The sequence below is a fragment of the Amphibalanus amphitrite genome, unplaced genomic scaffold (genome assembly GCF_019059575.1).
Source record: "Amphibalanus amphitrite isolate SeventyFive unplaced genomic scaffold, NRLGWU_Aamphi_draft 001117F_arrow, whole genome shotgun sequence".
Lineage (NCBI taxonomy): Eukaryota > Metazoa > Arthropoda > Thecostraca > Balanomorpha > Balanidae > Amphibalanus > Amphibalanus amphitrite.
This window is the reverse complement of record NW_024882611.1, coordinates 98530-112580: the sequence shown is the minus strand read 5'-3', so window position 1 is coordinate 112580 and position 14051 is coordinate 98530. Positions and strand designations below refer to the sequence as shown.

The 14051-nt window shown below is 54.4% G+C and overlaps 1 protein-coding gene across 2 annotated transcripts in view; it reads right to left on the bottom strand.

Moving 5' to 3' along the window:
- LOC122370275 (RNA-binding protein Musashi homolog Rbp6-like) overlaps positions 1–14051 on the bottom strand; it is a 125253-nt gene that overhangs the window by 97834 nt on the left and 13368 nt on the right. For both annotated transcript variants that reach the window (XM_043345740.1, XM_043345741.1), the window contains exon 3: positions 2580–2661. In XM_043345740.1, coding sequence (XP_043201675.1) covers positions 2580–2661 — 82 coding nt within the window. The remainder of the gene's footprint in view (positions 1–2579; positions 2662–14051) is intronic.

Here is a 14051-nt window from a genome sequence, read left to right as displayed (position 1 = left end):
GCGGATGAAGGAACGATTGATCGGTGGAATGATCTCAGATCGCGACTGACGGATGGTGGCCCGCGCAGAGGCTATAGGACCCGGCCAGAGGCTGCAGTCGATTCGTCAATCGTAGAATGTCGGTTTTAGGGTGATACAGCCTCCAGTCGCTACCATGACCTCAGCATCGATTCTGACTTCGATCGATCCAACCCAACCCAAAGTCAACGGCGGCCTTCATTCGAGTCCCGACGCGACCGTGAATTGAGGTCGTTGCAACCCAATCATCCCTCTGAACAGCGACCACGCCCGATGTGCTGCCCCAAATCAGCGCCCTGCCGCCGATCGTGCCACCTACCACGTGCCATAACGCCTGATGACGAGGCCGGCGTGACGTCATCAGCTCGTCATTAGCGTCATCACGCGATCGGCGCCTAACCGCTGTGACCGCAAACCAAACCGCTGTGACGGCCGGCGTCCACACATCGCGTGACACTACCCGGTGTATTTGTGGATATCGCCGCAGCCTCGGCGTATTCTTGGACATGCAGCTGTCATATCGACTCGCTCGCTCTGTCTGTCGCCCTCCCCTGCTCTGCCTTCCTGTCCCGTCGCTCTGGACCGGGGCGGGGGGGCAGGTCGCAGGACCTCGGTCCGCCCGGGACCAGCGGTATACATCGATTGGCCTGCACACGCTGTGATTTATGACCCAGCTGCAGCTGAGCGGGGCGGCGGCGCCGTCATACGGGCGCTAACCGGGCCCCAGTCGACGGCGCAAGAACAGAGCGACCAGCCGCCGCGCCGCGGGGGGCGAAGGGGTTTGTCGCGGGGAACGACCCGGTCTTTTGTAGATGAGCAATCGGGTCTTCTGAGAAGAACGGGCGGGTCTGCCGCGGAGGGATTGAGAGTCTGAAGCGGGGTAACGGTCGCAATATATGCTGCAGTGAAAGGCACAGTGTCTGGCAATAGCGGAACGGAAGGAGATTTTATCGGGCACAGGGTGCACCGGAAACCAATCTCAAGGCACATACATGATTCCGGAGACGATTTGAGTCTTTGTAGCTCCCGGTTCGCTGTAATGTTCCAACTTCTCTGGAGAGTACGGTCGTTTGCGACCCCGCTGATCCCCAGTCGCGGGGCTCACGTGGTCTCTGGGTGCTCTTGGTCGTCGCAGCGACCTCCGTCGCCGTCGCCGGAGGCACCGCTATCCAAACTCGTGTCACAAGTGACGTTGACGCGTCATTAAGTCGCAATCAACGTCATCAAGCTGATGCCGCTGGCGGTGATGCCGCCCGGCGTTCCCAGACGAGATCATCTGGCGTCCCCGAGGAGCTCGCCCCTCCCTGCAATCCCCGACAAAACACTCCGCTCCGCCTCCTCCTCTCCCTCCCCCCTCCTCAAGCTCTCCCCCCGCCTTATCCCGACTGCTACAGCAGCAAACACCCGTCCCGGCGGCATTAGCATTTATAGTCGGCCGCCGGCGTCGGTCCAGTCATTAACCGCGCGCCGATTTCGACGATGTCTGAGAGCGCCCGCTCGCGGCGCTCTGCACGGTCCTCCGGTGCTCTACCCGGGGTCGGAGGGTGTCACACGTGGTGGCCGGAAGGTCCGGTCACGACGGGGCCACCAGAGGTGGCTGACGACACCAATAACACCCGGTAAATGATGCCAACCTTCGGCCGGGCAGTTTGTTCAAGTGGCTCCAAATTGGAGTCACTCGTCATTTGGAAAGGACCGACAAGGGTGACACAGCGGCGCGGCTGTTGCCACTGCCGGCCGAATCTATCAGATGAACCGGAAAAATGTAGGTACCTGAGTCTCACGGAGAGACCTGACAGTGGACAGCGTGGACTCCAGTGTGGACCAGTGGGCTTTCAGAGCGAAATCGACCGGATGGGCTGAATTACAGGTGTTATTTTATTTGAATACTTTTAGCATACAGTGTGAAATTGAAAAATAGATTTTCTTTGAGACTTTGACCTTGGAAAAGGAATATGATGAAGGGAATGATAATAGAGTAAGAAGAAATACCTAATTCTTACAATGCATATTCCTATGATAAGGTACTGTACACCTAGTCCCTAATTCCTAGTCCTGTCCTAGAGCATCTATTCATAACTATTGGCGAGAGGCGCCATTACAAACACCATGGGACACTAAGGCTACACCTGGCTGAACTCCTAACTATGCCTAGATGGTCCCGACCAATCATATCTCCTGACTAATGAGTCGGAACAGGGGGCGTGCTCGCGGGTTAGGGTATAGAAAATCACAAATACTCTGCACCGTCACCTCACAATTTAACTGAGCCCATGCCGTGTGTATCGTAAATGGCAAATACGCTCAGAGCTGACCAATAAAAGACTTCCCATTACAGCTTTTGATTGATCAATGACCAATTAACATATTGAACAAAAAGTATTATTTTTACATTTAATTGTTTCGCTCCATTACTGAATTTCGTCGTTATGATGAGGAAACAAGCATCTTGTTTTTCTCGGCATGGGTGTAACTGATCTGAGCTCGGCGCAGGATATTTGTCAGTTTCTTCTGCCCTCCTCCCGGCGAGTGGCGCACGCGGAACGGCGCACAGCACTTACCGCGATCGTCGCGTGGTCGGGTCCTTCATCACCATCACCTCGTTGACGTCTCCGTAGCGACAGAAGTACTCCCTCAAACCCTCTGCAACACAGCGAGACACACACCGAAATGTAAGCCTTCCGCGACCGGCCAAAAACAGCACCATCGCTCATTTGCCGGCGCTGTGACGTCAGACGAATAAATTCAAGTCGCACCAAATTGATGCCGAGAGGTTGGCACATGATTTAGCGAGACAAGCGTCGCTGGCGGCTTTAGCACGAGTCACGTGCAGGGGCCGCCCAGACGGTCGGCGGCGCCACGTGCCAAGACGTGACGCCGTGTCCAGGTGACGAGACGTTCGTAACGCGCGTCCTCTGGAGACTCCAGAGCCGCCGGGGAGGACGGAGGAACAGGGAGAGGAAGCCACGCCACTGGTCGCCGCGTCGTAAACGACCCACTAGAACGGACAGGCTCGACACGGGATCCCTACTAAACAGGCATTAAACCGAACCATCTGAAAACACGGTCGAGTGGCGCTATTAAGACCGTATCTCACTGGCGCGGCGTATACAGAAGCGTCTGTTCAGATGTCGAGAGGGAACTGCTATTGGGCGGTGATTTACAAGATGCCCATTACCAGTTTTCGGTGTGAAGGTTTGGTATGTGCCCCAGAACCCAGCCCGCGACGCATCGACGTCTCAATGTCCTTTCAGCGCGCCAGTGCACACCTAAGGACATGCGAGATGAATACCTGACTGATTATGCACGATTGTGTCGCCAGTAGCGAATCGAGATACAGCAGGTTATATCGTTTTCGAAGGTCACATTTATGTATGTATTCCTAGACATTTCAGAAAAAAGTTACTGTAAGAAGTAAGCTGCGTTGTACATTTTGTACTTATATTTATCAGGGTATAATTGTTCAAGATTGCGAGAGGATCGGGTCAAGTTGCACTTTTTGCAGGTCATATTTGCTCCGATGACCTCCACTCTGCATCACCGCAAGCAGCCCCTCTTGACCCAGCTTCTATTCTGGGGAGACATATGTGCGGTCCAGCAGCCTAGGGTCGCTCCAGCGGCGGAGCAGCGAGGCCAGCGATGCCACTCCGCTCATTTGGCCTCTCTTTGTCCGAACCGCGCCGTCTGAGCGCACCCGAGCGCCCCACGTTATGGAGTCGGCTCTCAGGACCAACTGGAATCGGTCCGTCAACCACGCCGGCCGCTCCAGTACCCGGCCTGGCTCGGTTTCGTCCACATCAGTCTGACCAGAGTGTCCCTCGGAGTCGTTCTCCAGAGAAAATCGGTTTTGAAATCCGCTGGTCAGTCTGCCTGTAACTGGCCTCTGTTGCTCACCGCTCAGGTTTCATTGCGCTGCAAGTTGCAGTGCAAAATGACAGCAGATTGGAAAAATTGCCGTCTGAAGATGAGCGAATGTCGGATGTCGTGATCGGGAGACACTGGACACTCCGTCATCGCGCCCTTGATCTGACCACAGTGGCGATAGGAGTCGGAAACCGGTTCGTTCCCTTGGTCACTGGCTGCGGCACAGCCGGATCGGATATGGTGTTCGATGTTTCCAGTTTCTTTGCTGGTTGTGTTGACATATCACTCGAAAAACTCACATCTGTTTCGCTAACCGGAACTGAGAGCATGAAGACAGGCGTGAAAGGCTGCAGGCTATAATCTATTTGAGGGAGTGAAGAGGGCTTTTCGGGGAACAAAGAATGCCGAAGGGGGAAGATCGGGCGACTGTGAGGAGGCCAGATGACCACGCATATTTCACACCCCGGCGGAGGGTGAACCGAGGCCATTAGCACCGGATGGTCTAAGGTTCGACCGGACGGGGCGGGACGTAAGACAGGGCGAGACGGAGAAGGTGTCGGCGTCACGTTCTGGGACAGAGGGAGGACACGAGGCAGCGGGAGTTGGTCGACAGAGCGCCGGAGGACGGCCGGACCGTGACGGACCGGGGCAGGATGTGTCGGGAACTGGACCTGGGCGCGGGGCGACGTCCTTTGTCCTGGTGTCCGGGCCGGGCCGTGAGAGGACACGGTTGTCCGTGTCTTCCCGGCGGGGAGTCCGTCCGAGCGACCGGTCCTCCCGCCGAGTCTGGGAGGAATCCCACCGCCCGACCCGAGAAATCCCACCGCCCCACCCGGCTCAGCGCCTAGACGGGGGCTCGGCAGGGCGGGACGCTCTTGTTTTCGGCTGGACATGGGAGCTTGTGGGCCGATCTATTGAGATCAGGTGACAGGCAGGACGAAAAGCGCCGTCCCTCCAGGGCGCTTCTCGTCTCCGGGCGTGATTGTACAAAGGTCCGACTCCGTATACAGATTACGGGTGGATGCACTTCCACAAACGCCGCATGGATCAGGGCAGAGGCGCTTCTTGAAAATGCATTTCGGTGAAATGTCTCATTGTCCTCCGTGTTTCAGCGGCTTCAGCGGGAAGTATAGCGTAAAATCCTGTTGTTTCCGTTGACTAATCTCATTGTAATTCTAGTAAAATGAGGTGTCGTCCCAAACCTCAGTGCTACCATTTGAAGGGATAACTCGAAAATCCATAAAACAAAAGTGATTACCATTACCCCGGGAACAACGGCCCGGATCTTGTAAGGGCGTTTAAGCGCCGTGACATTACACGCCAGAATGTCGCCGGAAATGACGGCGTATTCCGCTGCATGCATAACAAATTGGTAAGGTCCTGCAATACCATCAGCAGCTCCTATACCACCCACCACAGAGTGTCATCTCCGACTCTTCTCGCGTCGGCGGCGACATCAATCCGTCTCCCCGGGGGGGGGGGGGGGGGGGCGCCGGCCCGACCGGAAAGGTCAGGGGTGAGCCGGTCTCGAGGACCGCCCCGCCCCCCGCCCCGCCCCCGCTATCACGACAGTCGACCGTAATGTGTCCCAGACACGAACCATGTCACGAGGCCGTTCGGTGCGGTCGACACGGGTCGCTGTCGCGCTCAGCGCGGGTCACGGTGAAACGGAGCGGGTCATTGTGCGGCTCTCTGCCGTCTAATGACCCCTCTCTCCTCGACTTTTTAAAGAGATGAACTCCACTGTGGACCGGTGGAAAGTGTACGGTCGCCCACCACATCCGCTCTTGTAATAACACACCGCGCTTCAGCTCACCACGGCCGTGCACCGCGCACGTGCACACCAGCCGTGCACACGGCCCGTGCACGGGTGCACGCTGGCTGGGCGGCCGAGCGTCACAAAAGGCTCAGCTGACTTGTCTTCGAGGAGCGGCTGCCCAGGTCACGGGTCATGTAGTCCACTCGGGGTACTCGGAGCGGCACGGACGGAGACGGATCACGAACATAGCGCTGAGATCCGTGACGCGCTCGGTGCGGCTGCAGGTCACGGTGGGTCACAAGGCTGGGTCACGGTAGGTCACAGGCGGGGTGGGGAACTCGGCAAGACCGGCCAGGGCAGGGAGGCGTCGTCGTCGTTGCTTGCTCGTCCTTCAACGTCACCCCAGAGCATCCGCTGCGCAGCTGCACACACAAACGAAGCTGGCGTATCCGACCAACGCCGCGATAAGCCCGACAAGCCACCGTAAGCCCCGGTGACATATGGGGTAAGTGCGGCACGGCTGGGCGCCCGGGCGATCTGTGTCGGCTCCAGTGACCTCGGGAGTGCAGCGGCGGCTCGTGTGGGGCAGAGGTAGCTCAGAGGACTCTCGGGTGAGGTTGAGGGTATTGGGTGACGTCGGGTGTTGGGTGGGGTGAGTTGAGAGTGTGAGGCCGGCGAGACGGAGCCACCGAGCCCAGCGTTATAGACGGTCCCCTCGGAGATAATCGGTCATTGACCATTGACCACTAACACCACCCCTGCGTACCTCCCGGCGGTTTAACCGGAGCCTTGTATGGCTCCCAGACCGATGTACGGCTTCCCACCACAGTGCAGTGGTCAGCAGGGCGCCGCCACGACGGGGGTGGGGTGGATACATCGGTCAGACGCGACAATTCAGTGAGCCCTCATCGGGCCGACTGTGACTGGAGAACAGGTTGATTCTGCCCTATCGCTGGCAATGTGCTATTATTTAGCTCATGTTGACTGCTTCATCACCTCTTGCTGAACAGAAAACCGTCTAATCACTGATACCTCGGACGTAGACAGACGCCGGCGTGAAGCCTCGTCCGTCGTCCGTGCTGAGGTCTACCGGGTCGGCCGTCTCGCTGGCACGCCGCGGGCCCGGCCCTTCATCCGTCGGCCAGTGACGCTGATAACGCTGACACCGTGTTGCTCTAGCCGGCACATGACGTCACAGCTGTCGGCGCTCATTTCGAGCCAGCGGGGACCGGGGAGGGGAGGGGCTCAACCATAAACAAAACAACGGAGCACGAAAGCTGCAGCTAGGCGAGAGCCGCGCGCTGTTTCTGTGCTTCGTGGTTGGTATTGCAGGTGTGCTATTGTTGTTGTTACGTTCCGGTCATGACTCGCCGATGCTGGGCGGTCGAGCCGCGGGTCATTCGCCGCTAGCGCCCTCCGGCGGGTCGTTTGTAAGCGGAATTAGCGGTGGCGGTCGTTAGGCGGCGCGCGGTCCGCCGCGACCCGCCCAGGGCGCCGCTGTGGTTATTGTAATTACCGCTCCATTAGAGTGGCGGTAGCCGAGCCCACGGGGTCACGATCGGAGGGCAGGAGGACCTGGGACCCTCTGATCACAACACGACACCGAGCAGTACTGCGAGAATACGTGGACCGTGGCAATACATGGACCGCACCACGGGATTACGAAACTGGATCGTGAGGATACGGACCGGGACCGCACATTCGGACCGAACCAATGGAAGCTGTAACCCGAAGATCTGGAATGGACCCTGAGGGAGACGCACAGAAGCACGGAATGGCGCGGGATGGGTCGTCCAAACGTCGGCTAGGTGAGACTCAGAATGCCAGTGTGAAGGGAGAACGGGGCGGGTCACGTCTCTGGCGCCACGAGAGAAAGCCCAGACGAACGTCGGTCAGCGCGGTGCAGCGGTGGGTAGGAGAGGTCAGCGGACACCAGCGAGCGCTCGTTCCTCGTACGGTGAACGAGGGATCGTGTTTACCCTCCCTCCGTTCACCGGAACGAGACAGGACCAGCTCAATAGCGCGCCTGTGTGCGCAGCTAGACACGGGGAAGCTGACACGCTAACAAGAATCGAAAGAGGTTAACTCAGAAATGAATTCCGTGCAACAAGTTGTTTGACGATGCACGTTGCGCGTCACCCAAACAGAAGGCAAGCGGGGCCGTTCGTGTGAGCCCTAACGGCGCCCGAGGCCTTATCCAGCCCACTCCACGAGTCCACGACCCACACAGGCACAAGTCACGGAACAAAAGGCGGCGGTGTTGCTGTTGATTCAGCTGCTGTCGTGCCACGCCCGGCCTTGGCTGCCACCGACAGTGTCCGGCGTGACAAAGCCGCCGGTCCCGACACTTCGATAGACGAAGCTTCTCCGCAGCACTGATGGCCAGTCAGTGAGGGCTCGTGACGGTTCTTGCACAAACACGACGCGTTACGACCGCCGCCGCTGCGCCACAGATGTCGCCGTCGCGCCGACTCGACTTCGGAGCTGATGGGAGCCGCAGCTGACGATGTGTCCAGACAAAGCGTCATCGTGTGACAATAGCAGCGCCAAACAGCCGACAGAGACGGTGGTGACGCGCCACCCGGGCGGCGTGATGAGGCGCCATGACATTGATGGCTACTGGAGGCCTGATGTGACGCAGCGGAGGCGTATACCGTCTAGGTGTATAACAGCACTTCATTTAAGAAATATATACTCGAGGGGAATATTATCAGCACATCTACAGCTCGCCTTTGACATTGAAGCGAAATGAGAGGGCAAGTGCTCCTCTATTTTGCAGCATTGTTTAGGTTTTGACTTGCAGCGCAACTGCGCAAAGGCACCTAAATACCTACCTCGGAATTCGCTACACTTCGCTGCAAGCCGAACTCTGGTTCTGTACCATTGCACAGTGATGCAAATGGGGTTCACGAGTGGCCATAAATACGAAAAAGGCCCAAAATTCAAGTTCACTTAATCGAATAAATTGTAATATGGTCAGTCAGGCAAATGTTTGGGGTGTCTGAAAAAGTATGATTTTAATGTTTTTGTCAAAACCGGCCTCGTGTAGGATTGTCAGAAGTCGAGACATTTTCGATGTCGTAAAAATGACTGTCAGGTACTTGAAATTCAAGTGCCGCTAGCGTGCGTGCATGTCATACAAACTGCAAAAATTATACATGAAAATGATCCCCGAAACCTGCTGCTTCTAATGCCACGTCATAAAAAGCCGTATCTATTTTGGTTTGACGGTGAGTTAACTATTTGTAATCATGTTGCAACCGCAGTTTTTTACCAAAAATATTTGCTTTCAATTCACCTACAGCACTTCACACAGTGTGTGCCCGTTAGTGCACCATATCATAGCATTCCCTAATCATTTCTGAGTCGCATCGTGAAAGAATTAAGGCGCTAGCACAGGGCTGACTGGCGCTACAGAAGTTTTCGTCCGGCACAGTCGGGTGCCGCGGCGCAGCGGGCGGCCCGGGCGGCCGCGCCGCCGCGCCGCCCGGACGCCGCGCGGCGGCACCCACTCGCCCACTGCGCGCCCACTGCGCGCCCACTGCGGCACCCGACCGCCCGGACAAAAACCTCTGTAGCGCCGGTCAGCCCTGTGCTAGCGCCTTAATTCTTTCACGATGCGACTCAGAAATGATAAGGGAAGGCTATGTTATGGTGGACTAACGGGCACACACTGTGTTAAGTGCTGTAGGTGAAACGAAAGCATTTTTTTCTTAGTAAAAAACTGCGATTGCAACATGATGATAAATAGTCAGATTACCGCCAAAGCGAATGAGATACGGCTTTTTGTGACCCGGCATTAGAAGCAAAAGGCTTTGGGGATCATTCCCATGCATAATTTTTTCAATTTGTACTAAATGAACGCAAACCAGCGGCGTTTGAACTTGCGAGTGTCTGACCGTCATTTTACGACCTAGAAAATGTCACGACTTCTGACGATTATACACGAGGCCGGTTTTGACAAAAACATGAAAACCATGTGATTTCAGATGCCCCAAACATTTGTCTACTCGGCCATATCGCAATTAACTCAATTTGGTAAACTTGACTTTTGGGTATTTATGGCCACTCGTGAACCCCATTTGCATCACTGTGCATTGTCCTGGCCGGGAACTTTCCCTCCCGGCCCAGTCCTCGTACCGCCCACGCGGATATTGCCCCGTGACCTGAAGTCGGTGAACTGTCGAACCGCCACCGCCGCCGTCATCGTCATCGCCACCGCCACGCATTCTCTCCCAGAGTCGGTGGGCAGAGAGGTGCGTGGGACGGGTCGGCAGGGACAATGCGGGGATTCGTCGCGCGTGACAATGGTTCTGGCGATGGAGGCGGCAGAAAGCAGAGATGAGGAGAGAAGAGAGAGAGAGAGAGAGAGAGAGAGAGAGAGAGAGAGAGAGAGAGAGAGAGAGAGAGAGAGAGAGAGAGAGAGAGAGAGAGAGAGCGAGAGAGAGAGAGAGGGGGAGCCGGCGGTGACGTGCTCTGGGCCATTGAGCTGGAACCTTTCGCTCCAATGCGCGGCATTTGTTCTCGGTCACCCGCGAAAACAGCCATCCGTCTCCGTGATTCGTGCAGAGCTTCATAAAGGACCGCATTAAATTGTCCTCGGAGTGTCCGTTTTGTGGCATTGTCCTTCCGAGTGCCGTAGAGTGTAGCGTGTTCAACCACCACAGCTGCCGCACAAACAGCTTTCAGATCGTGACGTCAGTGGCCGAATGGCAGCACGACATGACAGCGTTCGTGATTCGGCGAACAGAGTCGTGAAACTCGGGGGCGGGATTTCTAAAGTGAGAAAGTGGCAGCTTTGATTGCGAACGTTAACCTTTGGAGCATTGTGCAACTTCGGCAGGACGGCGGAGCCGCGCCCTCTCTCAACCGAAATTCAGCGCAGTCAGATTGATTCATGGCACTCTGGCATCAAGGAAAGCAATGTCCAAACGCGTCAGATTGCAGACATAATTTGCAATGAGTTTCTGACGACGACGACACTTCCACTGTCCAATTTCAGGCGAGAGCATCACGAAATATGGCCGAGCGAAAGATATCAGCCCGAGGAGCCTCTCTGAGTAAGGGGCCATTGTCAGTCGTGGATCACGTCTCAAACCACTGGTTCGCTACGTTATTTCCGTGTTTCAGTTTAATATTACATTTCATTGTGGCTGGAACGAGAGAAGTACTCGGGTTTCCGGGAAGGGAGTCGGGATGACGATGAGCCTGGTGCACTCGTCAAGCCATGGCAGAGAGGAATCCAGCAGCTGACGAGGGATTTCTTAAATAGCACAAAAAATGGGTCGAAGTAGGCCACGGGGATGGAATTCGTCGCAATAGGGATTCCCTGCCAAGTCGAGAAAATAAAATTAAACCAGGATAATTAATAATGTGACGGGTCGTTCGCTGTGTATAAAAAGCTGGTGTGACAAACATAACTCAGCTGGGAGGCGAATTACTCGTGTCCTACCGCTCTTTGAAGCCACCCGGTCTGGCTGGCGCGGCGGAGTGTATAAATTCGCGGCTGTCTCCCGCCTGTCCCTGTGACGGACGCCCGGAATCACTCGCCACCCTGACGCCATTCGCTCCTGTGCTCCGTCTAAACTGCAGGGACCTCCAACAGCTTGGAACCCGACCCTTATCTGACACATGTGTGTGCTCTCTGGGTCGGTGTGCTTTGGGGCCTGTCTGACAGAGGGGGAGGGTGGTGTGTTGGAAGACGTTGTAGCAGCTTGGAAATCATCCCTCTCACACAGATGTGTGTCATGTGGTCTGTTGTATTTTGGGGAGGTCTCGCAGTGAAAGAAAGGAGGGCATAGCTACGGAGCTGCTAGGATGTTGTCTGTACTGGGCAGTGTGCAACACCCTGCTGATATTGATCCCAAAACCAACCAAAGCCCTCCACGGTCCTCAGCATGCGGCTCGTCTAGCGCAGGACAAAGAGAAGGCCGACTTCAAAAGAGAGCCTCATCAGCTGATAATGTCGTCAGATTCCCGCCGTCGCACTAATTAGAAGTGAAAAATACCCAGAAAGTCGCAAAATGTGCCGACTGTTTTTCAAACTTCCAACAAGAGCGCCGTAATGCAATTAAGGACGTACCGCTTTTGAAGGAAGAAAGAAGCACGTGATGAAACCACATTTTGCCGGAGAATGACGGTATTCATTACTGAATATATGCACCCCTTATCGTCGCGCGTGGGAGTCGCCGCTCCCCAGAGGCTCCCTTATCAGGGGTTATAACAAACCGGCATCGATTTCGGCCGGCGTGACCGGCCGCCGTGTAATCTCAGGGGTGTAAACCGTCTGATTTATCTGAGCGGGCGCCATTACGGGCCCCGGGGTGGGCGGTGGCGGCCGGACAGAGCTGCCCCAGCTCCGGGACAGAGCTGCCTCAGCTCTGAGCCCGGGGCAGCTCTCCCGCAGCTCGCCCACTGCGCCGGACCGTCCGCCGTCGGTCGGCGCCTCAGTGTCGATACCGACTGTCCAGCGGGGGGATGGGGCGTCCACGCACGGTGACCGCCGCTCCAACACCTGCGGCGGCTAATTTCGTTAAGCACTGGCTGTGATGTGATGAAATATGCATGCCCTGGGCCCGGGCACTAGAGGTCTGCACCGGCCGGCTGCAGCCGCGGCTGGCTGCAGCCCCACGGCTGTGGGCCGGGGCGGCTGCAAATATCTCCAAGATCACGGCTACGGCTGTGGCCACGGCTGTGAGATTTCAGGCTCAATCTTAAGTACTCAAATATAAAATTCTAAATCCTTAATCTTACATTCTGATAAGCAGTCTAGCCTGTAAAAATCATGCAAAGGATGCCCAGCAACATTGAAAGTGGTGAAGCCTTTGAAAACCTGTAATGGTTTTACCATTTGCTGTAGGAAAGTTTGCACTCTGGTACAGAATACTAATTATAGGTACCAATTGTTCCTTCATCATCAAAAGCTTGACAGTTTCAGAAAATGCAACATGTTGCATTGTCACATCCCTATCAAATCAATCTCACCTGGTCATTAGGAGAGCACCTTACAGCTATTGAAGACCAGCGTTCAGTAATTCTTTCAGTTAATAGAAAAAGAAATCACGCCTAGGTAAAGGCTTCATAAAATATTATCTAAAATAACTCGTAGATGTATTTCTGGTTTTTCGGCATTTGGCAAGTCCAATTACATAATATAAAACTGGCGCTTTATGTTCTAACTGGTGTGTGAGTGACCGCTTACAGAAAATGCTGATCAAAGAAGCCAATGGAATTAGATTATAAGTGAGCATGAACCTTACTTACGGTTAATTCACATGATGGTGAAAACCCTGAGCACGTAATTCACATGACGGTGAGATCCCTGAACACAATATTTCTTACGCGAGCTGTTGACTTTACTAATAAAATGACGTCTTCTTCTAAAAATGTTAAAATTTGATGATAAATCTTTGTTTAAGAGCAACTTTTTAACTATATAGCATTATTATTTATCAATTTTAATTTTTATGGCTGTTTATAGTGACACAAAACAATTTATTGCTACTTCTTTGCTATTGACGTCATTAAAAACTCAAGTATAATTTTTGATTGAAAGAGGCAATTGTGGCTCGCACGTCCTTGGGGATTTGAGCGAAGATCATTATTTGGAAAAATCAAAATAGATGAATGTTTTTCTTTCTTGGATGCTCACTAGTGTTTTGATGCCTTGCATATCAATTAGTTTGAGACTTGCTCAAAAGGGTGCTTCAAGCCTGGCATATCACACCCCAGAAAATATGCGAGGTAAGAAAGAAGGAAGAGTTTTGACTAGACAATCACTGTTTGACAGTCCATCAACTTCAGTTCATTTTCCATACCTAACATTGATAATAATGAAAAGCATCAGGGTCTGTTGTTCTGTCCCACAAACATGCTTCAGGATTTGGCATTAGATGTCTACACTGCTAGTGCTTCTATTCTGGTTCGTTGTTTGTTTTCTGTTGATGTAGGTACCTACCTACCCATCTTTCTTAACCCCTTGCAAGGGCTTGTGTAGGCATGCGATGCGCATCAGGCTTCAGGCCTTCGGCCTAAAGCCAGATACACAACCACATAACCTATGATGCTTCATGAGTTTGAGAATCTATAGCCCATTGCAATGTGCTTTTGGCTATATGTTTCAACTAAAAAGAGCTTATTATATACTATTTGGTTGCATTTCATTGAAAGTATCCACGGCCGGCTGACGGCTGGCTGCCCACAGTTTGCCACGGCTGTGGGCGGCTGTGGCTGTGGAGCCACGGCTGCGGGGCGGCTAGGCTGTGGAAAATTGCAGCCGTGCAGAACTATACCGGGCACATCCGCGGCCGAGCGTCAGTTTCATTACGGCTGATTAGACCGGCTGTATACAGTTGCGGCGCAGTGCGCCGCCGAACGCCACACCCGGCTACGCGCGGAAAAACCGCCCCCT